At 42.7% G+C, this 25,780-nt stretch overlaps 1 protein-coding gene across 1 annotated transcript in view; it reads left to right on the top strand.

Moving 5' to 3' along the window:
• Positions 1-25,780, top strand: part of CALN1 (calneuron 1) — a 380,146-nt gene that overhangs the window by 238,548 nt on the left and 115,818 nt on the right. The window contains exon 4 of the mRNA XM_054714819.1: positions 8,892-9,004. Coding sequence (XP_054570794.1) covers positions 8,892-9,004 — 113 coding nt within the window. The remainder of the gene's footprint in view (positions 1-8,891; positions 9,005-25,780) is intronic.

A 25,780-nucleotide genomic window follows, 5' to 3' on the forward strand; every position in this document is an offset into this window, starting at 1 on the left:
TCGTCAATGGTCAAGTGATACTTTCCATTCAAATGTAATGTGTAAACAAATGCATCTTTTCTATTTTGATTATTCTGATTAATGTATGTAAAAACTACTAGTATGTGCTTGGTGTTTAGCTCTCATGGAAAACGGACTCTTCAGAATGCTGGGTTGCTAGCGGTAGACACACCACTCTGGGGTGTCTGGGCCTCAGTTCTGCTTTTACCTATGAGGTGAGGATGGGGCAGATCAGGATCTAGAAGACCTGGATGGATGTGAAATTCCATGAATCGAAGTAGCGGAGGAAGAGACTGTGTTGGTGCTTTTGGAACAATGGCCAAGCAGAGTTAAATAACTCAGGCCTAGGAACACCCTACTTGTAACATTCTTAGATGTAAGACTGATATTAGGGACTCTGAACCCTAAGAAGCTATGCAGCTGTTCCTGTTCTAGGTGACAATGTTGATTTTGATAAGTGTCAGTGGCCTTAGCTCAGTGACTCGAGAACTTGGAATGAGGGTGAAGATGTGTATGGAAGAGAGTTAACACAGCAGGCTATCCTCAGAAAGGCCTGCTTGCAAGATTAGTCCTTGGCTGGCGTCTGGGAAATTGGATTTGGGGAGGGTTTTCATCGTTCCTAGAACTGATAAGAGTCGCTCACCATGCCTAAACTGTTTGGGCATGCAACATGGTTCATGCTAAGCACCTGCTTTCCTTCTGGAAGTCTGGAAGTTTAGTGCATGCCAGGCATAGAGTGCCTACACCACCAGCCCCTACTAAGTAGCTCTAAGGAGCTTTCCTGGTAGACAGGATTTCCCATATGTTACCACTCCTTATTGTTGGGGGAATTGAGCATGTCCTGTTGACTCCGCTGGGAGAGGATTCTGGAAGCTTGTGCCTGATTTCCTCCAGACTTAGCCCTGTGCATCTTTCCCTTTGGTGATTGTGCTTGATATACTTTCGCATTAATAAATCATAGTCATGAGTAGGACCACATGCTGTCCTGGGAGTCCTCTTAGCAAACCATTGAACTTGGGGATGACCTTGAGATTTCTCTAATACATATCCCACCTGAAAAGCTATAACCTCCTTGTAACCATGTTGTTGCTCCATCAAGACAGAGAGTAACAGTTTATCAAAATAACACTCTTAGGTCTCAATTTTAGGCCATAAAGCACCGGAACAATACAATACAGTAAGTGCTAAGTTTCCCAAGAGCCCATTGTTCTCCTCTCCTTTATGTGTTAGTCAGCTTGGGCTGCTATAACAAAGTCACTCAGACTGGGTGGCCTAGACAACAGAATTTTATTTCTCTCGGTTCTAGGAGCTGGACGTCTAAGATCAAAGTCCAAGCAAGCCTGGTGCCTGGTGGGCGCCTGCTTCCTGGCTTGCAGACACCACTCTCACTGTGTCCTCACATGGCCTTTCTCTGTGCTTGCACTCCTGGTGTCTCTCCCTCTTCTTCTAAGGACACCGCTCCCATTTAACTCAATCACCTCCTTAAAGGCCCTTTCTCCTAATACAGCCACATTGCGGGTGTTGGGGCTCCCACCTGTGCATTTGGGGAGACGGGGAGACACAGTTTCGCTCCTAACACTTTATGAGATGTTGAAGTTGAAGCATTAGGCAAAGCAGTTCCATTGGAGGGAACTGGTGGTGGGTTTTTGGGTTTTCCCTAAACTCCTTGCAGTGGGGAGGGGGTGTTTCTCATTCAGTTTGAGCTAAAAGTATTTCCAAAGAGCCGCTCATAGAGACTGAGGTGTGTTTGATGGAGTTTCAAGTATTTAGGGGCTGGTGTTAGTACCACATGTGAACCGCCTGAGGCCTGTGTTGGAGCTGGAGCTGCTGCCTGCTTTGGGTAGCCAAGTAGAGAGGACCAGGGCTGCTTTGGAAAGAGCTACCTTTCAGTGACATGTGGAGCAAAGCAGGAGCCAGTGTGGAGTTTAGGATGGCCTAGACTCTGCGGGGGGGTGGGGAACCTTTATTCTGCCAAGGGCCGTTTGGATATTTATAACATCGTTCACGGGCCTACAAAATTATCAACTTAAAAATTAGCCTGCTGTATTTGCTCAAACGTTTAATTAACTCACCAATAATGCCTTGGCAGGGCCAGACCAAATGATTTCGCAGGCCTTATGTGACCCGTGGGCCGCTCGTTCCCCACCCCAGACCTAGAGGGTTGATGACACCCAGTGAAGGGGAGATGTCACCAGAAGCCCAGGGGCCCAGGGAGGGGGGTTAATAGGCATCCAACGTGGTGGAGGTATAGCTGACTTGGAGAAACGGCAGCCTCCTCCTGAGCCTCTCCCACCCCGGGTGTGGCCAGAAACCACAGCTGGAGAATGGAGAGAGGTGGGCCAAGGAAAGCATGAAGAAACGGATCTCTTCTTCCCCGTCCAGGTCACTAGCCTGGATCAGGTCCAAGTGAAAGGAAGGAAGACGTTTCCAACTAAAGGAGGCCTGGAGTTATGTTCTTGGTAGACTGGACTGGAGTTTTATTCTTTAAGAGTCACTAACAAAGCTATGGGACAGCCCAGTGCTTCACCCAGAGCCAGAGAGAGCATAAGGCAGGGTGGCTTGCACAGGGAGTGTGAGGAAGATTTTCTGCCTGCACCCTGTGGAGCCTAGGACATCCACGAAAACAGCTGTGCGGGGCTCCCCAGGCCCTCCTTGGTCTTTGCTTCCCTCTCCCCTCTGCTCCTGATGAGTTCATCCAGGTGGATGCTAAAGTCTGAATTCATTGTTTCATTTTAAAAATTATCTATTTTTAAACAGATAATATGTGACAAGTTTCAAAAACCAAAAAGTATAAAAATGTATTTGGTGAGAAGATTCGTTCTTCTACCCTACATGCCCAGGCTTACCCATGAATAAACCATGAACCATTATTAACTTTTGGAGGGTGGTAAGGGTACACTTCCAGATACTTTTATGAAAAGATTGACTCAAGAAAATAGGTATATATATTTTCCTTGATCTTTTAAAATCAAATTGCAGCACACTATAATACAGTTATGTACCTTGCTTTTTTTTTTTTTTACCTGAGATTCTATCTTGGAGATCTTAGAGATCTTTCCTTAGATCCTGAAGACTTTTGAATCCACATTTTTTAGCTGTTAGTTACTTCCCATCCTCCCATTCTGCCAGCACCTTAAAGCTAGCGTTTCCCAAATATGTGCTCCTCCTGACTTCTCCTTTGTTCCTACTTAACTCTTCCTGACTTCCCCTTTGTTCCTCATTAGCTCCATGGCCCATCCACTATCCCAGACTCAACCTCAGAGTCACCATTGCCTCTTCCCCTTTTCGGTCCTTGCAGTCAGTTGCCAAGTGTTGTAGTTCCCTGGATCCAGTCTTCTCCACCCCCGCTCCTCCTCCTCCACCTGGGCCTTCCTCCCCTTTGTCTAACCCAACACCACTTCCTGGGCCAGCGCTGCCCCTCCCATCCAGCCTGTGCACCGTGACCTGGCTGATCTTCGGTAGGCAACACGGATATTCTGATTCCCACTTTCCACTGATTCTAGATCAATGACACGCAGAGGCTTATCTTGTCCTCCTCTCTTCCCACACGAACTCTCAATCCAGCATGAAGAGAGGGCAGTCACTGCTCCCAACCATCCCCCATCCTTCCTGGTGCCCCTGCTCTGCCCAGGCTGCTCCCTCATCTCCCTTTGGTTTGTTATATCCTGCTCCTCTCCTCCTTAAAGGCTCACTGCCAAACCACTGAGGATTTCCTAATTGGAGTTTTTGCTCCCACCTTCACCCTGCCTTAGCACAATGCTGTTAGGCCAGTCATGGCACCCACCTGATTCGGTCCTGGTAACAGATTCCAAGCACCTGGACGGTAAGCCTGTGCCTTACTTATCTCCTGTTGCCCACAGTCCATGGCCCACTGACCTGCTGCTTCGCAGGTGTGATTTGAATGGAATCTCAGACATCTTTTCTTCCTCTTAACTGTGTCCTTGTTGTCCTTCAGAGCTCATCTTTTTTTTTTTGCAGTGATTTTTGTTATTATTTTAGCTCTTTGTGCACGTTTCAGCTGGTTGGTTTTAATGAATGTTGCAGAGTCCTGGCCCTCCTGCAGCTTCCTGCCCCAGTTCAAGTTCATTACTTTGACTTACATAGCAGTTAGACCTTGGCAGGTTAGCTTCCTGCACTTCCTGCTAAGTGGCTCATGATATTAGAAGGCTTGAGGAGGGAGAAGGAAGCCTGGTAAGGGTGAGCTCCATTCTTTAATTCTGCAGTTACTTGCATGTTCAAAATTGGTAAAAAATTTAACCCGATGACATTTTTGCAGTCACGTTCTGTGAAAGGTGGTGGGTCTGAGAAGATGCCCATCCTTTCCTTGGGAGCATGTGAATCCAGATTCCCTGCCAGGCCAGCACAGGCCTCCCTCATTAGACCAATGCTTTCAGGTAGAAGAGGTTTCAGATGCCTGGAAGGTTGTATGAGAGAGACCGGTGTCCACTAAGAATTGACCATTGAAGGAGAATTATTGAGACAGTGACTGCAGGCAAAATAGAAATTTGGGGAACAAATAAGTGGCTTTCAGGCAATGATCTTTTGCATTAGAACCCGTGAAGGCCATCTCTCCCAACCTCCCACTAAATTCCTTCCTAAATGCCCAGATAGGACACCATGTTAGACTCTGACACTTTGAAAAGAGATATGAACTTATGCCAGGACTTACGCTGGGGTCCCTGATGCAGAAGCGGGGACGGTACAACGTGGAGGTTAATATCAGGGTTCCAAGCTGATATGTGCTGCGTGGCCTTGAACTTGTTGCTTTTAACCTCTTTTTGCCTAAGTTTTCTCATGGGTAAATGTGGAAGGGCAGAACCTGTTCATAGTGTTGGGATAAAATCAAACAAGATAATAAAATGTAAAGCCCTGAACTCAGTGTCTGGCGTAAAACAACTGTTAAAAACATATCTTTCTTTTATTATTAGTCTTTTAAATGATTAACAAAGACCTCTAGAGGTTGACTTGAGACGCAACAACTAGATCAGAGAGAGCAGTAGCTTTCACTTTGCCTATACGCAGTCACGACACTCCCCTGCCGGGAAATGCTGGGGTCAGGGGAAAGAGCATTCCAGACAGGCCCATGCATGACCCAGCCTCCTGAGACGCAGCAAAAGTACAAGCAGACTGCTGGGTTTGGAACCCCAGCTCTGCTTGTTGCATGAGCTTCAGCAGGCTGCTGAACCTCTCTGTGCCTCAGTTTTCTCATCTGTAAAATGGGCTGCTGAAAGACTTAAATGAACTAGTGTAAAGAAATTTCTTTATACGATGCCCAGCACATTGTGAATGAGTGCTTAGTAAATGTTAGATATTTCGAGCATCATCAGGCTTCCCAGACCTTACTTCGGCCTGGGAATGGTTTTCCTACAAGGGACTTGGTGAAAAACCTCTCTCTGAGATTCCATTTGTCTCAGTTCTCCTGAGATGGTGGAGTGAGGGGACTGTTTGTTAAAACTGCAAACTGCTGAAGAGAGCTTTTCCTCACATGAAATCTGAATAGAACCTTGTGCTGTCAAATTGTGCAGTAGCAAGAGGACCCTCACTTATGGAAGGTCTACAGAAAATGTGCTGTGTACACACATCCTCAGGAGTCAGAGCTGAGGAAGTCCTGAGAGAGATACAGAGAGATGGGGACCCCACCCTGATTATTTCTCCTGCAGGAATCTCCCTTTGCTCGATGATAGTTAAAAAGGAGCGGCGGAATCATATTTTCACCAATAAAAAAATCCGGTGTTCCAAATGTCCTCCTGTAAGTAGCTGGAAGCAAATCCTCCGTGAACTAGACCTCTTCTCCCAGTAGCAGAAAGTCTGCACCAAGCCACCTGTTCTGCTGCACCGCAGTTGGCACTGCCCACAGGATCCTGAGCACCCCGCCCCCAGCGCTTCCCCTCTGGCCAAGGATTGAGTCATAAAAGAGCAGTCAGCCAGCTCCAGGATAGTTTTGAAGCATTGTGTCTGCTTGTCAGCTTTGGTTTTGGTGTTCTCAGCCAAGAGCACCCTCTGTGAGCATTCCTTGGTGATTTGACCAGAGTTCCATGTGGGCCCTTGAAATGCGCCAATTGCATGGTGCTTTACTCCCATCACCCTGGGGGGAGATTTTGGAGAGGTGGGTGGCCTCTCCTCCTACGTGGAAGGTGGACAGTTCAAAGACAATCCCATTTTCCTGGCAATGAGAAGCAGGTGTTTTGCCATGTCCTATGGACCACTCCCCTACAAGGCTCCCAATTGAGAGGCAGCAGTGCCCATTACACCATGGCCCGGAGCTTGAGTGACCAAGCCTGGTAGACATAGTTTAGTTAAGGTCTCATGATTCATGCTCTTGAAATGCTAAGCCTTTATGAACTGTTAGACCTCGTCATGGGTGATAGAGAGTTGGGATAATGTTGGTCCACTGCTAATGGGCCCGGGGAAGGACAACCATAGTCCTTGGGACATCTTCTAGTCCAGTGCTTCTCGACCGTCTTCTTTTTTAAATAGCCACCCCACCCCCAGGAGCCTTAGGACATTTGTTTCCATTGTTGCCCTACATCCATGAAATTTTAATAGAAAGATATACTGTCTATCTGTTTATGTACTGTGGTCCCAGGAGGGCCACAAACCATTATAATATCTAAGATATTTTTTGTCCTCTAAGAATCACTTTAGTAAGGGAGATACTGTCTTTGTTGAGAATGGATATTTTAGTCTGAGACTCTTTGGCCCTCCAGTCCCACCTATAATAACAGGGGTGTTTTGGGGTGAGCAGAAATAGAGGAAACCAAATATGAGATGGATTGACTCCATAAAAGAAGCCATGGCCTTGAGTCTACAGGAGCTGAGCAGGGCTGTTGAGGGCAGGACACTGTGGACATCACTCATTCATGGGGTCACCAGGAGTCAGAGCCAACTCAATGGCATGTAACATAACACAGAGGGTTAGTGCATGTGCATAACAGGCGTGCCTGTCTGAGACTTGGAGCCACATAGAGCCAGCTCAGTGTGAATTTTAGGAAGACTGGGCATTCTCTTTCCCAGCTTCCAATTTTCCACTTTCACAAATACTAGATGATTATCTTGAGGCAAGCATCTTGGTCTGCATGTAAGATAATTTCCCTGTTTTCTTTTTTATTATTAAAAAGTAAAGTTATTATGTTAAAAAGAACCAGCATGTTAACAGCACCTTAAATACTGCCAGTCAATATCCAATATTCAGATAAGTGTACTGGGAATGCAGAAGAGAGCCTGGCTCTTCTCTGGACCTCTGCCAGGCTTGAGCAGTATTCTCTAATTTGAAAGTCAAGATGGTAACGCATTGTTGCTTGCATTAGCTTTCTTATGATCAATGAGGGTGAAATTTTAGATCCCTTTATCTTATTGAAGGTTGAGAGATAAATCAGTTTCCTCTCAGTAGCTCACTGACTGCCCCACCCCATTTGGTGGCTAAATCTGTTCTTTCCTATTGACTTCTCATGCCTCCTTTATCTTCTAGAAAGTCTTATCTGAATTATTGACAGCTTGATGATGACATCTGCTTGGATTATTGAAATAGGTTTTGAAGGAAGGCTCTTTAAAGGCAATTGCATTCTGGGGGTGGATCAATGTCTGCACTTTGGCAAATTGTGTGCAGACACTTAGGCTGTCTTCATCGTTGGGAGCCAAGATGTGGTGAGCTCTTGGTGGAGACTCTCTCTTGGAGGATCCTTTCAAGGTATCGTCCAAGCCTCAATGACTCATTAGGAATGCCACACTGATGAGTCATTGAGGCTTGGGCAATACCTTGAAGGTCAGCTTTTGTCTGCCTTGGCTCAAGTTTACCTTTTGGTCAGTAGCAGCTCAGGCTCGAAAGATCCAATGGATGCTGAACTGAGCAAAGGAAGATCAAGCAAGAGACAGCATCTGTTCATTCCACAAGCACACACTGAGGGCCCACCACGGTATTGAATGTACAAAGAAGTTTCAGAGTAGGTCAGGGACTCACAGTCCAGGTGGGAGACAGGCATGCAAATCAGTGACTGAGATACAGGTGATAAGTTCTGTAAAGGATGCACATTAAGTTAGTAGGAGAGACGGAGAAAGTTTGGCCAACTCTGTCTAGTGAGATGAGGAAGGGTCAGGAAGAAAATGAAAAGAAACTATGATATTTAAGCTCGATCTTAGAGCACTTATAGTGTTCATCAGGTAAACCAGTGGGGGAAAGCATCCCGGATGTACGGAGGCCTGAAGCTCTGAAAGAGCAGGGCATTTTGTGCAGAGGTGGGGAGCAAAAGGTGGCAAAAGGGGTAATGGGACTTGAATGCTACCCTGAGGTGGTTTCCTTATTTTCAAAGATGAATTGATTTATAAAGCATCATCAGATATGTTTAAGGGAAGTAATCTTGGAATTGTTTAGAGAAAAGTGAGGAGTTGAGAGTGTGAGGTCAGAAAGCAATTCTAATAACATTATAATCATAACTAGGAACTTGAATCCTTGGAATCACTTTCCCACCATAGTCTTTGGAAAGGGATTAGCAATTGGATTAACAAGAAAAATAATACAGCCACAGGTATCTAAGAGGTGAATTCCATAAACGTGATGACCAAATGTATTTGTGAGTGACAAAGATGAAGGGAGAGATATGAATGAAGCTGCAATTTTTATCATGAATAGTTGGGCAATTTGAGGTGCTGGTAGAGCATTTAGATAGAAATACTGACAAATAATTAGGGATATGTGGTATTGGATGTATTAATAATTATCAATAATTTCTTGTGTTTCTTTTGGTATTTGAAGAATGTTGTACAACTTTCAGTAATGCCACTAGTTATTTATTGAGATGATGCTAAGGAGGAAAATATGAAGATGTTTATTTCATGGGGTACAATAGGTTAATTTCAACTACTTTTCCATTTATATTTATATCTTCTCCTTCCAGGGGATGGCCAGGTGGATTTTGATGAATTCATGACAATTCTTGGCCCGAAACTGGTGTCTTCAGAAGGCCGTGATGGTTTTCTTGGAAACACAATAGATAGCATATTCTGGCAGGTGAGTAAGACATTTTTTAAAGATTTACTTTGACAGTAAACATGTATCTGAGATAAATTTTTGACGCTGTGTTCTTGAGCTTTTTAGCACATGAAGATCTCTTCCAGGCTGGACTGACATGCATTCCTTGTAGTCTAAACTGAGGTACATACTAGGTCCTCTGAACAAAGAATCAAAACTATGCTCATTTAAGGCGGGGAGGAGTGAAATATCTCCCTATTTTTTTCTTATATCAAAAAGAGTTTTACATTTTGGTGAAATGAGATTTCTCTACTTCTGATTCACAAAATCTTTTTCCTTGGGACATTTATAAAGGACATATCAATATTATCTGAGTCCAGTTCTGTCCCTGGTACAGGAGACCCTTGCTGAGAGGATGTCATGGTTCTCTTGTGTGTTGGGATCTTATCAACAATCTTGTCCTTAATAGAACAGAATGGTTTTACCTAAGGGTTATGTTCAGTGCTTCTCAATTTGCTCCTATTTCTGTCTTGTGAAATCTCTTAGGAAATTCCAGATATCTACCTTTGAATTACTAATGTGCTTTGAATCATTAATCTTAAAATATGATTATTATTTCAAGATTATGGAATTTGGGGAATGAATTATCAATGATTATATTAAAAATAATTTGACAAGTTAAATTGATTTATTGATTAGACATGTAAAACATCATTCAAACATAGCATGGTTTCTTTAATTTCTTGAAGGGGTTTTTTTTTTCATACCAAAGATATTTCTGTAATCTAGATAAGGATTATAGTTGACATGTATTTTTTTTTTAATCTGATTCTATTACCAGTCTTGCATATAACCAACAAGTAGTAAGAACATGTCACGTGCCCTGTAGTCTAACAGTCACTGTGGATTTTACAAAAAGATGTTTAAGACACAGTCCTGGCTATTTAAGAATTTGGTTGGGGAAGCACAGTTAAGAAAGAGGAAATAGCCCAGCTGGTGTGGCTCAGTAGTTAAGCGTCAACCCAATGCCTGAGAGGTCGCTAGTTTGATTCCCAGACCGGGCACCTGCCTGGGTTGTGGGCACCATCCTCAGTGGGGGCCATGCAGGAGGCAATGAGTCGCTGTTTCTTTCTCATCAATGTTTCTCTCTTTTCATATCTCTCTAAAAACCAATGAAAACATATTTTTAAAAAAGAAAGAGAAAAAGCCCTAACCGGTTTGGCTCAGTGGATAAAGCATCTGCCTGCGGACTGAAAGGTCCCAGGTTCAATTCCGGTCAAGGTCATGAATCTTGGTTGCGGGCGTATCCCCAGTAGGAAGTGTGCAGGAGGCAGCTGATCGATGTTTCTCTCTCATCGATGTTTCTACCTCTCTATCCCTCTCCCTTCCTCTCTGTAAAAATATCAACAAAATATATTTAAAAAAATAAAAAGAAACGAAATACAATTTAAAAAAAAAGAAATAGAAAAAAAGAAGTTATTAATTGGTGTTATGATTACTAGACTGTAATCTCCTTGAAGCCCAGAACTTCACTGTTGTTGCCCCCTTGGCACTTGGCACATTGCACACAGCCGGCCCTCATTAACGATTTTCTTTGAATAGGAGGAATAGAAGTTCAAGAAAGGAGACAAATGTGGTCTTGAGGGGTCATGTAAGGCTTAAGGAAATGGGGGCCCTTGTTTCAAACTTTGAAATATGAAGGGGATGAAGGGGGCAAAGAAAGAAAAGAGCACATTTCAGGCCTGTCAGGATGAGAGTTTGCAAAGGGTGGAGGCTCTGAGCACAGTCCATCACTGAGCATAACAAAGGCACAGTTTAAAGGGAAAGACCTCAGGACCACTGGCAGGATGGATTTAGGTCCTGAGGAAAGAAGATCTGAAATGACTCCAAGGTTCCCAGCTGGCTTCTATTGCCAGAAATAAGATCATGGAGGAAAGGAGTCTTTGTGGAATTCTAAATTGGACATGCTGAGTGTAAGGTGAAGCTCAGATAACCAAGAGGAGGAAAGTCTATGCACAGCTGAAATCAGGGATGGGTCACAGGCAAGAGACCAGGGCTGGAAATCCTGGGATTCATCAGAGCTGGTGGCAGAGCTCAGCAGGGGAAGATGCAGAGATGAAGATGAGCAGAGACACAGGGCCACTTCCTGGAGAATCCAGGGCCAGGGCCAGTGACATGGGGCCTCTGATATCTACTTTGCTCTGACACACCGGGAGAACACTGTCTCCCCAAACTGTGGTCATGATCAACCCTGACTCTTTCTAGAGAAGGACCTCCATGACCCTACTCACCTCGTGATGAGAATATTTCACGTGTAACCCTTCAGGTATGACTCCATACTTGGAAGGACAGACAGGTAGAGTTCTCTGACAGAAATAAAAAGAAACACACAGGAGGCTGAGCAATAGTTTCCCACCTGGCTATCTTTCAACCCACGTAGGTCCACTCTGGGTGAGTATCGGGAGTTCTCTCCCGGGTGCCTCTTCTTCTCTGCTCTCCTTTATTCCCCTGTTTTCTACCTTTTGCCTCTGCCTTCAGGGCCCACTCCAGCCAAGGAGAATGCTGCAAGGCTTTCCCAGCTCTAAGCCTTCTTCTTGGCCCCCATCCTGGAGGGGAAGGACCTGCAGGTACTTAGAGCCTCACATCTTCCGGGTTCTTCATAGCAGAACTTCTATACAGTGAGGAAATGTTTCTCTTATAATAGCTTGATGGCCTCTACCATAATTTGGAAGGGCTATTTATTATGTTCACAAAGCCTCTGTGCTTTTATCTCATCAAAGACTCTCCTCCTCACCTATGGTGGTAAATGGGATGGGGAAATGAGAGAAAAGGAGAAATTCCATTCTGAAATATTTAAACAAATTTGGGAATGCACGGATTTGTGGCTGTGGCTTTCCTCCCCTGCTCTTGCTCACTCAGCTCAGAATTATATGACTAGCAAAGGAGAACAGACACATCAATCAATTCTCAGTAGTCAGCTGTGTTCTCCCCGCCCCCGCCATCTGTCCATTCAGAGACGGAGTGAAAAATAGTACTTAAAACATCCAAAGCATCTGGTTCTTCCTGGAAAAAAGTTCATATTTTCAGCGCTTGAGTGATTTGGTGATTTTTTCAGGTTTGAAACAAAGTTGTGTGTGTGCATGTGTGTATATGCATCTGTACATGTGTATATTTGCTTGGCACAGTGGTTGAGGATGGTATGGAAGAAGAGAAGCAGGAAGGCAGGTTACTGCACTGGATACCCATATATCTCAGGAGATACCAATATTCTGAAAGAAGAAGGCCATCCATTTAAGACACGCTGACAAGGCTTCCCACCAGGGACAAAGTCAGTTTCCTGCATTAATAGACTTAATGGTACACCTGGCAGGGTGCATTAATGATGCATTTGCTGCATAATACATTACACCAAAAGCTAGTGACGTAAAACGACACTAAATACTTACTATCTCACACGGTTTCTGTGGGTCAGGAATTTGAAAGCAGCTCTCCTGGGTGGTTCTGGCTCAGGGTCTCTCATGAGGTTGCAATCAAGATGCTGGCCGGGGCTGTGATCATCTGAAGGTTTGACTGGGATGGAGGATGTGCTTTAGGCTCCCTCATGTTGATGGCATGGTGATGCTGGCTGTTGGCAGGAGAACTCAGGTCCTCGCCACAAGGATGCCTCCTCAGTGATGCTTGAGTGTCCTTGTGACATGGCAGCTGGCTTCCCGCAAGACAACTGATCCAAGAGAGGACAAGGCAGAAGCTATGATGTTTTTGTATGACCTAGCTTTAAAAGTCAAACTCCATGATTTTTGCAAAATTCTTTTCGTTAACACAGGTCATCCCCAGACAGGGTAGGAGGACAAACTCTGAGGCAAGGATCATTGGGGCCCTGCTGGAGGCTGGCTACCACAGGGTAAAGACTCTATAATTGGGCTTTAGCTTCTGATCCAACATTGCTGCCATAGCCTTCCATTTTACCCCAGACGTTGGTTTCTTCCTACCTTAGAAGAGACCTGTGACCAGGGCTGTTTTCTATATTCTGAGAAGTGATCCTACCAGGCACTGGGCTCATTTTGCTAATCAACTCTGTTTCCAGTGTTCCCCCTTGTTGGATTTCTAGCCTATAGTGCCATGGTAAAAATAAAATAGGATTCTGCAAAAGCAGCTATTTGTCAGTTGGTGCTAGTCCCAAAAGCGTGAGCCCCTGGCTCTTTGCAGGAAATTGGTAGCAGTGAAGACAGAATGTAATTGGCTACTAAAGCAGCCTCGTCCTAAGAAAGATAGTCTGAGGGCCATGCCCCAGAGTCTCTCTCCATACTCCCAGGGTGTTCAGCCCTTGGCTTGTGAGTCTCATAGATCTCTGGGCAACCACTTTGGAATCTAAGTGTCCTGAGCCTCCGCTGGCCACATGCAAGCTGGTTGTTACCATAGCTGGTTTACCCCACAACTGTGCGCAATGTCCAAGACACTGTAAGTGACCTTAACATTAAAGTGTGCGGGACACCCATCCCCAGATTTGGTCCAGACCAGGGCCTGATTGTCACACTGGCTTCTCCAATAGCAGACCTGCTCAGCATCCTTTCCAGCTGCCCACTCCTCCCCATCTGGTGGGATAATACACAACAGGTATAGTGAAATACCCAGAGCTGCTCCCAGGCTTGCCTCTGTCCCTCCACCCAGAATTCTGTGGTCTCATGTCTTCCCTGGCTTTCCATTTCTGCTGTGGTTCTCCACTTTTGATTTCTGTCCCATAGGGATATGTAGGCGCTGGTCCCCAGGCCATGGCTGAGATGGGCGAGGAGCTGGACTTAAAATTCTTGACTCCTGGTCAGTTGAGAGCACTTGACGTTCCATGTTCATGATGCATGAGAGAAACACTACACGAAGTAACAGGCACAGTGTAATCCATATCTGTTTTGCATAAAAGGACTGGAGAGAAATTTGTCGGAACATCAGTGATTTTTCATGTATGGTAGGATGATGAGTGATCATATCTCCCTGTATTTTCCAAAATCTTGACAGGGGGCATGTGTTACTTCTATCATCAGAAAAAGAAAAATGCAGTCCCCAGCCAGTTGGGTATCTATGAAATATCTATAATTTTTTCATCTGTAAAACTGGAGATTACCTGTCTGATGAGGTTGGCTGTTGATAAAACTTGCAGGGAAAGCAAATTTTTAAAAAAGACAGAAGAAGTCATGTTTATCCCTTTGAGGTATTTATTTGTTGCTTGGGGCCAAGACATAGAAAATACCACCTTTAGTGTTTTTTTTTTAAGGCTAACTCACGTTCCAGGAGGCAGTCTCTCCTCACAGCAGATCTGGCACCAACCGGATTGTTCTCCCATCAATATTTTGCCAACGTGCCACTCTATCAGAATTTTAGATCCCGAGCTGCTGCTCCTCAGTTCTTAATCATCTAATGGAACCTAAACAGCTGTTAGCAGAGATGCCCATCACGAGGCCTGTTTGATTGACAGCCAGTGCTTAATCCACAGAGCGTTTACTGCATTTGAAATATGGAGGGTGGGAAGCATTAGTGTTGGCAGTGGGTCTCCCAAGTGTAGTTTCTGAACCAGCAGCAGCATCACCCGGGACTTGTTGGAAATACAAATGCCAGCCCACCCCGAAACACTGAATGAGTAACTCCAGAGGGGGGCCCAACAGTGTGGGTTCCCCTCCAGTGGTCGGCAAACTCATTAGTCAACAGAGCCAAATATCAACAGTACAACGATTGACATTTCTTTTGAGAGCCAAATTTTTTAAACTTAAACTTCTTCTAACGCCACTTCTTCAAAATAGACTCACTCAGGCCGTGGTATTTTGTTGAAGAGCCACACTCAAGGGGCCAAAGAGCCGCATGTGGCTCGCGACCAGCAGTTTGCCGACCACGGCCCTAAGCCCTCCAGGTGGCTGAGTCGCGCCCAGGTGTGAGAGCCACTGAGCCACTGAGATTCCAGTGACCTGTCATGGGAGGTGGGCATCCAGCAGGCTGACTGGTCAGACTCAGACCTTGGTAATTGGTTTCATTTTTACAATTTTACCCATATTTATGAGTGTAGTTCGTCTCTAGTCTATGTAACACTATAGGCATACCTTGGAGATATTGCAGGTTCCATTCCAGACCACTGTAATAAAGCTAAAGCGAGTATCACAATAAAGCCAGCTATAATTTTGATGTCGGTGGAGGGTCTTGAGTTCAGTTTGTAAAAAGCTCAACATTTGTCCTGGCCAGTGTGGCTCAGTTGGTTGGAGCATCGTCCGGTGCACTGAAGGGTTGCAGATTATTCCCGATTAGGGCACATACCCAGGTTGTGGTTTCAATCCCTGGCCAAGGTGCGTACAGGAGGGTTGGGGTGAGTACATCAATATTTCTCTCTCTCTCTCTCTCTCTCTCTCTCTCTCTCTCAAAATCAATAAAAACATATCCTCACATAAAGATTAAAAAAAAACCCCACAATGTCTGTGACGTGTAATAAAGCAAAGCACAATAAAATGAGGAGGAATGCCTGTATAAATTTTAACTGTTTCTAAAAGGGCAGAAATTACATGTCAGTAAGTAATTTTCTAATTTGGAAATGTCTCTCTAAGCATTAAAGTAATGGAAGAACTCATATATAAAAACCATTAAACAATCAAAGTAAAAGACTGTTTCAAAACTAACCAACAGGAAAAACATGGCCATTGATAGACTGAAGCATCTGTGAAGAGCATTTCTGAAGCAACATGGTAACCTCTTAACATGACAACAGAGAAATGGGATAAGGAACAGCATGCGATTAATGCATCTTTCAGTAAACATATTAAAGCAGTTGAACCTCACTGGAAATCTAAGAAATGTCAATTAAAATAGTAATTGGATAACATTTTCCTGCTATCAGATTAGAAAAGAATAAGACATATGATAATGCCCAGTGCTGTTAAGAGTGAGATAAAACGTGCAAACTGGTAGAAATGTAAATTGTAAAACTTTTTGGAAAGCTACCTGGAGATACTTTGCCCCAACTTTTCAAATGTTTCAACCCGATAATTAAAAATAATTCTATGTTCATGACTTTATGATTTGAAATTACTCAGAGAGGTAGAAAATACAGTTACAAAGATAGGATATTGTACAGTCATTAAAAGTACCATTTTCCTTTTGCAGTCTGTAGAGATTGACTTTCCAGTATAATTACATTGCTGTTCAACATCTATTCTATTTCCATTTATATTCACGGAGAGACAAAAACTGGAGAAAATGTAATAATGCTGACAATACTAATTATTATTGGTTGGCATAAAGGTGAATGTAATTTTTTCTTAATCCTTTTTTTTTATTTTCTGGAATTTCCACAATGAGACCAGATGATCTACTCTGTTATTATTCAATGAAATTACCAACATCTCAAATTAACAAAATCACATTCTAAAGCAGCTGTTTTCAGTGGCAAAAAAAGGTGATTATAGTTTCTCATACATATGCTCATCGTTGTGGTCAACCAAGCACAAAGTTGATCTGAGAATCTAAGAGGATATAATCAAAACAGCAGCCCCAGCCACCAGGAGGCAAGAGACGCTTTGGAGGCTTCTGAGTGACAGCTGCCCACCCAGAGCTGCTGTGGGAGCTGCAGGGCACCCACGCTGGCTACAGTGCCCCACATGTCAATCACCTTATGTCCAAATAGTATGCTGAAAACACACATGTTAGGAGAACATCTGAATTGATTCTTATAATCAGAAACAAATACATGTAGAGTAATTTTTAAAATCCCTTTTAAATAATTTCATGACTGCTTCCTGTGTCCAGGGTTAGGATGTACTGACAGGTGACCTCAGCCAAGAAGAGGAAAATGTCACTGGTTCCATTATCAGGGAAGCCTGGCACCAGTGGCTTAATCTGTATATCCAGTTAAATCTTCCCAAGTATTATGTGAAGTTATTTTCTTTCTTTCGTCTACTTAAACTCAGGGGTCTAACCCACATTCTACATACTATGTGTACGCTCTAGACTCTCAGGAAAGCCCAGAGTTTTCATCCAAAGTAACTTAAAAAAAGAGGACAGGAGGAAGAGGAAAGATGGTTGAACTGATTCTATCAAGGGCAGAATCTTGCATTAAAGTTCAGGGGGGCAGAGAAAGGAGCAAGGGAGGCATGGAAGCTGTAGGGACGTCCTGGGGTCAGATAGACACATCCTCTGAAACCCACAGCACGCAGCACCCAAAGGCAGGCTTCTGAAGGGGCCATGGGTCTCCTGGGCTTCAGGGGTGGTGTTTTGGAGACACTTAAAGAAAACACATTTTATTGCGTTATGATTAACATGTAAAAAGCTGTACATATTTAATGTATATAACTCCATGAGTTCGGGAATAAGTATACACTAGTGAAACCATCGCCACCATTAAGTCTATACACATATCCATCTCCTCCCGAAGTGTCCTTTCCTCTCTGTATTATTATTATTCCTATTACTGTTGTTATTATTTTGTATGTGTGATAAGATCCACCCTCCTAGCAAATTTAAAGTGCACCATACTGTGCACGGCTGGTGTGGCTCAGTGGTTGAGCATTGACCTATGAACCAGGAGGTCAGAGTTCGATTCCTGGTCAGGGCACATGCCCCAGTTGTGGGCTCAATCCCCAAGTGTGGGGTGTGCAGGAGGCAGCCGATCAGTGACTCTCATCTTTGATGTTTCTATCTCTCTCTCCCTCTCTATTCCTCTCTGAAATCAATCTATATACATAAAAAGCTAATATGCTAAGTGTCCCTCCTACTGACTGACCAGTTGCTCTGATGCACACTGACCACCAGGGGGGCAGACGCTCAACACTGGAGCTGCCAAGCTGCAGTGACTTGGCAGCAGTGGTTCTCAGGTGACACACCCCGAAACCAGAGAGGAAGAATCCCGATTCCTTGCGGGGCCCAGCAATTCCACTTTGGCCGTGGGTTATGTTGTTGCTGGGGCACTGTTGCCCCAAATCTGGTTTACTGCACACTTGCGTTTGCGTTCCACACCCTGTATGACAGCAACTTGCACGGGACCCCTCGGGGGATGTTGGAGAGCCAGTTTCAGCCTGATCCCCGCAGGTCAGGCCCAGGGACTCCACCTGCTGGAGGGACCCCGCTCACTCCGCATACACGGGGGGGGGGGGGGGGGGGGGGGAGGAACCGCGGGAGGTTGGCTCCAGGACTTGTCTGGCCCTTCTCGCCCCACCAGCCACCTTCTAATTAATTTCCTTTCAATGTGCATGAATCTGTGCACCTGGTCACTAGTAAAAATATATTAAGAAAAAAATAAAGTGGACCATACTGTTAGCTCCAGGCACTGTGCTATGTGGACCTCAAGAGCTGACGTCACTGGCTGTGCATAGTAAAGACTAACGTGGACAGCCATGTTCCCAGCTTTTAAAACTGAGGGTGTTGTGGCTATGAAGAAAGAGTGAATTGACAGTTAGGGATGAGCGCTCAGGTCCCATCAAGACAAAGAGTTTGGATGACTGTTGTAGTAGCAGTACTCATCGGAGTGTTTTAGGTGATGGAGTGGCATGTGATTTACATGCAGACGACACCACTGCCACTGTGTGGAAGGAGTGTAGGGAGCAAGAGTGGAAATGGGGATTTGGGGAACTATTTCAAGAGTTAGGGGGACAGCTGACGTCTCTCTAACACCAGAGTGGGAGCAGCTGAGGTAACGAGAAGGGACAGGTACAGCTTTATTTTGGAGGTAGAGCTGTTCACTAAATAAAGCTGGTCTTTTCATTATGTATCTCCATCATTACCACTTATACCTACAAGTAGCCTTATTGGCCCACCCACTATTTTGCCTTGAATGCTCCTTTTCGGATATTAATACTAACCATATCTCATCTTTTTAATTGACTTTACTGGGTATATTCTTACCCATTCTTCTCCTTTAAAAATTTCTACTTTTGTAGATGCCCCTCTCTTTCTACAAATCATAGTGTCAGATTTGTTTTATAAGCCAGTCTGACAGAATTTGTCTTTTAATAGTGTGGTTTAGTATATCGGAAATCCTTGTGTAACTGGTATTTGTTCACAGTTCAATAGTTCTATTTTTTTTTTCTGGTTTTAAGCTTTGTCCTTTGTTTTCTGTCTTTTGCTATACTGATTGTTTTGTATGCCTTATCTTCTAAATTAAATACAAATATAGCTCTTCTCTAATCCTTTTACTGACATTTTACTTTTATGAAACATGTATTTAGAATTATATTTGTCTGAATTATTAAAGTCAAACAATAAATGACTTCTGACTTTTCCTGAAAGGAAACTTGATTTTTATTTATTATCTTCTTTCACTTCCCAATTTCTGTTAATTCAATCTGGTATTATATATACTGTGTGTTTTTTTAAGGTTTGTCAAAATGGTTGTAAGATTCATATGCAGTTTTAAGAAACAATTCAGAAAGAGCCCATGTACATTCCACCCAATTTCCTCCAATGGTAACACATGCAAAAGCCATAATACAATATATAAATGGGATTTTGACATTGATAAATCCACCAATATCCTTTGCATTTCCCCGGTTTTACTGTACTCACGTGTGTGCGCATGTGTCCTGCCATACAATTTTATTGTATGTGTAGGTTTGCATCTCCACCACCACCATCAAGGTGGTGAACACTTCCATCACACCTCACACCTTCTCCCCGCCCCTCACTGCTGCCAACCACTAAGCTGTTTTCCATTTTTAAAACTTTGTCATTTCAAAAATTTTATATAAATGGAATCGTACAGTATGTAACCTTTGGGGATTGACTTTTTCCCCCCCACTCAGCATAATATCCCTGAGATTCATTCATTCATTCAAGTTGCTGCATATCAATAGTTTGCTCTGTTCAAGTTGTATATGAATAATAATATATCATGGTATCGATGTGCCTCAGTTTATTTAACCATTCGCCTGTGAGTATGGGCTGTTTCGAGTGTTTGGCTTTTATGAATAAAGCTTCTATGAACAATTGTGTGCAGGTCTTTTTTATTTTATAAGAAACTGCCCACCTGTTTTCCAGAAAGGCGGTAATATTTCACATTTTTACCAGCAATGTGTGAGTGATCCAGATCTTCCATATCCTCTCCAGCTTTGGTGTCATCATTCTTTTTATCTCAGCCATCCTGATAGGTGTGCAGTGATGTTTCAGTGTTTAATTTGCATTCCCCTGATGGCCAATCTTTCCCAGGCTTATTTACCATCTCTATCTTCTTCTGTTCATGTCTTTTGCTCATATTCTAATTGGATAGTTGTTTTTGTTTTGTTTTGTTTTACTGATGTGATTTGATCATTCTTTATACATTCTAGATACTATTCCTTTGTTAGATATGTTGTTTGCAAATACCTCCTCCCATACATAGTTCATCTTTTCATCCTCTTTATATAGGCTTTGGCAGAGCCAAAGTTTTTCATTTTGATGAGGTCCACTTTATCAATTTTCCCACTACAGACCATGCTTTTGGTGTCAAGTCTAAGAACTATTTGCCTAGCACTAAATCACAAAGATTTTCTCCTGTGTGTTTTTTTCAAAAAGGTTTTACACTTTTACATTTAAGTATATGTCTCATATTGAGTAAACTTTTGTAGAAGGTATATGGTTTAAGTCACACTTAATGTTTTGCCTTTTGATGTCTACTTGCTTCAGCACTGTTTGTTGAAAAGGCTGTCTTTTATCCAATGAGTTGCCTTGACAGCTTTGTCAATTGAGCACTTTTTTTGTGGGTTAAACTCTGTGCCCCAGTTTTCTCCATTGGTCTGTGTGTCTGTCTATCCCTCTGCCAAGAGCACACTGTTTTGATTACTGTAACTATATAGTAAGCCTTCATATCAAGTAAATAATTCCTCCAATTTTATTCTTTCATATCAAGATTGTTTTAGCTATTCTAGGCTCTGTGTTTTTCCATATAAATTCTAGAATAAGCTAATCTATGACTACCTAAACTTTGCTAGAATTTTGATAAGAATTACACTAAACATATAGATGAATTTGGGGAGAATTGAGGCCTTTATGTCGAGTCTGCCAGTCCATGACCACGGTATGTCTCTCCATTTACTTCAATCTTTTTGATTTCTTTCATCCACAAATGTATAACTTTTCAACATACAGATTTTGCACTTGTTCTGACAAGTGTACACCTAGGAATTCCATCTTTTCTGGAAGAAATGTAACATGTTCATGGGTAGTAAAAAGAAATGTGAGCTTGTTTCTTGGGATTATGATGTGATCTGCAAATAGAGACTGTTTTTTTTTCTTTCCTTCCAAACTGTATGTCTTTTAGTTTCTTACCTTATTAAGCTGGCTATAACCTCAGTAATATGTTGATTAGCAGTGATGAGAGTAAAGATTCTTGGCTTATTCCCAATCTCATGGTGAAAGCATTCAGTCTTTCACATTAAGTATGATATTTGCTGTAGGATTTTTGTAGTTACTCTTTACCAAGTTCAGTTAATTCTCTCTATTCTTGTTGAAAGTTGTTTTTTTTTTTTATATGAGTGATCTGTGTCAATTGATATGATTAAGTGGTTTTTATTATTTAACTAGAGGCCCGGTGCAGGAAATTCGTGCATCGGGGGGGGGGTGTCCCTCAGCCCAGCCTGCACCCTCTCCAATCTGGGACATCCCTCTCACAATCCAGGACTGCTGGCTCCCAACTGCTTGCCTGCCTGCCTTCCTGACTGCCCCTAACCACTTCTGCATGCCAGCCTGATCACCCCATAACCACTCCCCTGCCAGCCTGATTGATGCCTAACTGCTCCCCTGCCAGCCTGTTTGTCCCTAACTGCCCCCCCCTGCAGGCCTGGTCACCCCTAACTGCCCTCCCCTGCAGGCCTGGTCACCCCTAACTGCCCTCCCCTGCAGGTCTGGTCCCCCCCACAACTGCTCTCCCCTGCAGGCCTGGGTCCCCCCCAACTGCCATTCCCTGCAGGCCCAGTTGTACCCAACTTCCCTCCTCTGCTGGCCTGGTTACCCCTAACTGCCCTCCCCTGCAGGTTTGATTGCCCCCAACTGCCCTCCCTTGCAGGCCTGGTCCCTCCCAACTGCCCTCTCCTGCTGGCCATCTTGTGGCGGCCATCTTGTGTCCACATGGGGGCATCCATCTTTGACCACAGGGGGCAGCCATCTTGTGTGTTGGAGTGATGGTCAATTTGCATATTACTCTTTTATTAGATAGGAAAGACGACTGGTGCACGGGTGGGGGCCAGCTGGTTTGCCCTGAAGGGTGTCCTGGATCAGGGTGGGGGTTCCCTTGGGGCATTGGGCAGCCTGGGCGAGGGGCCTGTGGTGGTTTACAGGCCGACCACGCCCCCCAGTGACCCAAGCAGAGGCCCTGGTATCTGGGATTTATTTATCTTCTATAATTGAAACTTTGTAGCCTTGAGTAGAGGCTAGGGCTGGTGGAAAGCTTGGCTTCCTCCATTGCCAGGGGCAACCCAAGCCTCCTGTTCGCAGCCATCTTGGTTGGGTTAATTTGCATACTTGCTCCTTATTGGCTGGTGGGTGTGGCTTATGAGTGTAGTGGAGTGATGGTTAATTTGCACATTACTCTTTTATTAGATAGGATAGTTTCCTTTGGTCTCAACAAAAGTCACATTGTTTTTATTACTAAATATTATATCTAATGTTTACTAAAAAGTGATCATCTTTATTGCTAAAGAGTATATACTAATTTGAATATAATACAGATTTCTTAGCACAGAGCTTCTCAAACTTGTTTAAAAATGTGTTGATCACTTTTAAATTTACTTTTAATTACATTTGATGTACAATATTATATTAGTTTCAGGTGTACAACATAGTGATTCAACATTTACATACCTTACAAAGCCATTACCACAGTAAGTCTAGGAACTGTTTGTCATTACCACAGTAAGTCTAGGAACTGTTTGTCACTGTGCATAGTTATTATGACACTAGAGGCCCGGTGCATGACATTCGTGCACTGGGGGGACAGGGATCCCTCAGCCTGACCTGCACCCTTTACCAGTCTTGTAGCCCTCAGGGAGTGGGCCTAAGCCTTCAGTCAGACATCCTTAGAGCTGCCGCAGAGGAGGGAGAGGCTCCCACTACTGCCACTGCGCTTACCAGCCATCAGCCCAGCTTGTGGCTGAGCTGGCTCCTCCTGTGGGAGCGCACTGACCACCAGGGGACAGCTCTTGTGTTGAGCATCTGCCCCCTGGTGGTCAGTGCGTGTCATAGCGACCAGTTGTTCCGCCATTCGGTCAATTTGCTTATTACCCTTTTATTATATAGGATTAACTCTATTCCCTATGCTGTCCTTTATATTTCGTGACTTATTTTTTAACTCGATGTTATATAACTGGATGATATGGTGATTTTTTTTTAACTGTTGAACTTGCCTTGCATATCTGAAATGAATATGACTTGGTCAGGGTATATACTTTTTTTTTTTTTTTTTTTAGATATTATTGGATTCAGCTTGCTAGTTACTTAGGATTCTTACATCTAAGTTCATAAGAGATAATTATTCTGAAGTTGACTCTTTTTTGGTACCATTTATCTGATTTTGGTATCAGGTCTCATAAAGTCATTTGGGAAGTGCTTTCTATTTTATGGAAGAGATTGTGTAAAATCAGTGTTAATTCTTTTTTAAATGTTCGGTAGAATTCTCCACTGAAACTGTCAGGGCCTGGAGATTTATTTTCTCAGGAGCTTTTGAATTATGAATTCAATTTCCTTAATGCTTCTAGCATAGTTCAGATATCTATTTCATCTGTTTGAGGTTTTGACAGCTTGTGGTTTTTAAGGAATTGGTCCAATTCTTATGTTGTTGCATTTATTAATGTAATGTTGTTTACAGTATTCCCTTCTATCTTTTAATGTTTGCAGGATTTATAGTGATATTCCCTATTTTAATCCTGATATCTGTGATGTCATCTCTTTTTATTTTTTGTCACTCTTCCTAGAGGCTTGCATATTTTATTCATTATTTTCAAAGTATCTGCTTTTTTGCTTCATTGGTTTTTTTTCCTACAATTCCTGTTTCCAATTTCTACCAATTTCATTGACTTCCAATTTTTATTTTCTTTCTGTCTGCTTTGATTTTTTTCCTGTTTTTGTTTCTCTTTTAAAAAAAATATATTTTATTGATTTAAGAGAGGAAAGGAGGGGGAGAAAGAGATAGAAACATCAATGATGAGAGAGAATCATTGATGGGCTGCTGCCTGCATGCCCCACTGTGGGGATTGAGCCTGCAATTCAGGCATGTGCCCTGACTTGGAATCAAACCGTGACGTCTTGGTTCATAGGTTGACACTCAAACACTGAGCTACACTGGCCTGGCTGTTTTTCTTCTTTTCTAGTTTTTTTTCCTGTAAGAACTTATATTATTGGTTGATGTTATACTTTCACTTTATTCATTTCTCCATATTTTTATTAACTTTGAGTAATCTCTTTTGATTCACGGGTTATTTAGAATTACGTTGTTAAATTTTCAGATATTTAGAGACTTTTCTAATATCTTTCTGTTTCTGGTGTCTAGTCTGATTCCATTGCGATCAGAGAACACATTCTGATTTCAATTATTTAGATTTTTGAGGTTTAATACTCTCAGATAGAGTCTATCTTGGTGAATGTTCCATTAGTACTTTAAAAAGATGTACATTTCTCTGTTGTTGGGTGGAGTTTTCTGTATATGTCAATTGGATTCTACTGGTTGATTGTACTGTTTCGATCCTCTATGCACTTGCTGATTTTCTCTTTAGTAATTTATCATTTGCTAGTGAGTGGTGGGGAACATTGAAGTCCCCAACTATAATTGTGCATTTATTTCTCCTTTAGGTTCTAATCATTTTTGCCACGTGTATTTTGAGGCTCTGTTTTTTGGTGTGTTCACATTTAAGATCATAAATCCTCTTACTGATCTGTTTGGTGAATTGATCCTTTTACTGTTATGTAATATCCTCCTTTGTCTCGTAATTTTCCAGCTCTTAAGTCTACTTCATTGAATATTAATACAGCCACTCCTGCTTCTTAAAATTAATATATGCATGGTATACCTTTTCCTATCCTATCTGTGTTGTATTGGAAGTGTTTCTTGTAAACAGCATACAATTGTGTAGTGTTTTTTTATCCACTCTGTTGATCTGTTTTTTTATTCACATACTTCGGCCATTTACATTTAAGTTATTGAAGTGTATAAGTCTGCCATTTTATGTTTTCTGCTTGTTTCCTTTGGTTCTTATTCCTCTGTTATTCTTGTTTTCCTGTGAGATATTTGAACATTTTAAGAATCTCATCTTGATTTATTTATAGTATTTTTGAGTGTATCTCTTTGTATAGTTTTCATAGTGGTTGCACTGGTTATTATGACATAACATATGTGACATCACAATCAACTGGTATCAACATTTTACCTGTTTGAGTGGAATGTAAAAACAGCATTTCCATTTAGGTCCTTTTACCTCCCACTTTTAAAATATCATTGCCTTGTGTATCACATGGAATTATGTGCTGTTGTTTTTTGGCTCAGTCATTATATATGATTTATAAAACTCATGAGGAAAAGGAAGTCTAATGTCTGTATCCATATTTCTACTCTTTCTGACATTCCCTCCTCTTTCTTGCTGCTCCAAGATTCATTTATTATATCCTTTCTGTTTGAAGAACTTACTTTAGGCAGTCTTTAAGGATAAGTCTGAGAGTGATAAATTCTTTTCTTCATTCTAGAATGTCTTGATTTCCCCAAGGATAATTTTGCCAGTTATGTACCACAGATAATAGTTCTTTCTTTTTCAGGATTTGAAAAATGTTGTGCCAATTCCTTCAGGTCTCCACAATTTCACATGAGCAGTGTGTTTTCATTTGAATTGTTGATCC

Source organism: Eptesicus fuscus, chromosome 4 (assembly GCF_027574615.1).
Source record: "Eptesicus fuscus isolate TK198812 chromosome 4, DD_ASM_mEF_20220401, whole genome shotgun sequence".
NCBI lineage: Eukaryota > Metazoa > Chordata > Mammalia > Chiroptera > Vespertilionidae > Eptesicus > Eptesicus fuscus.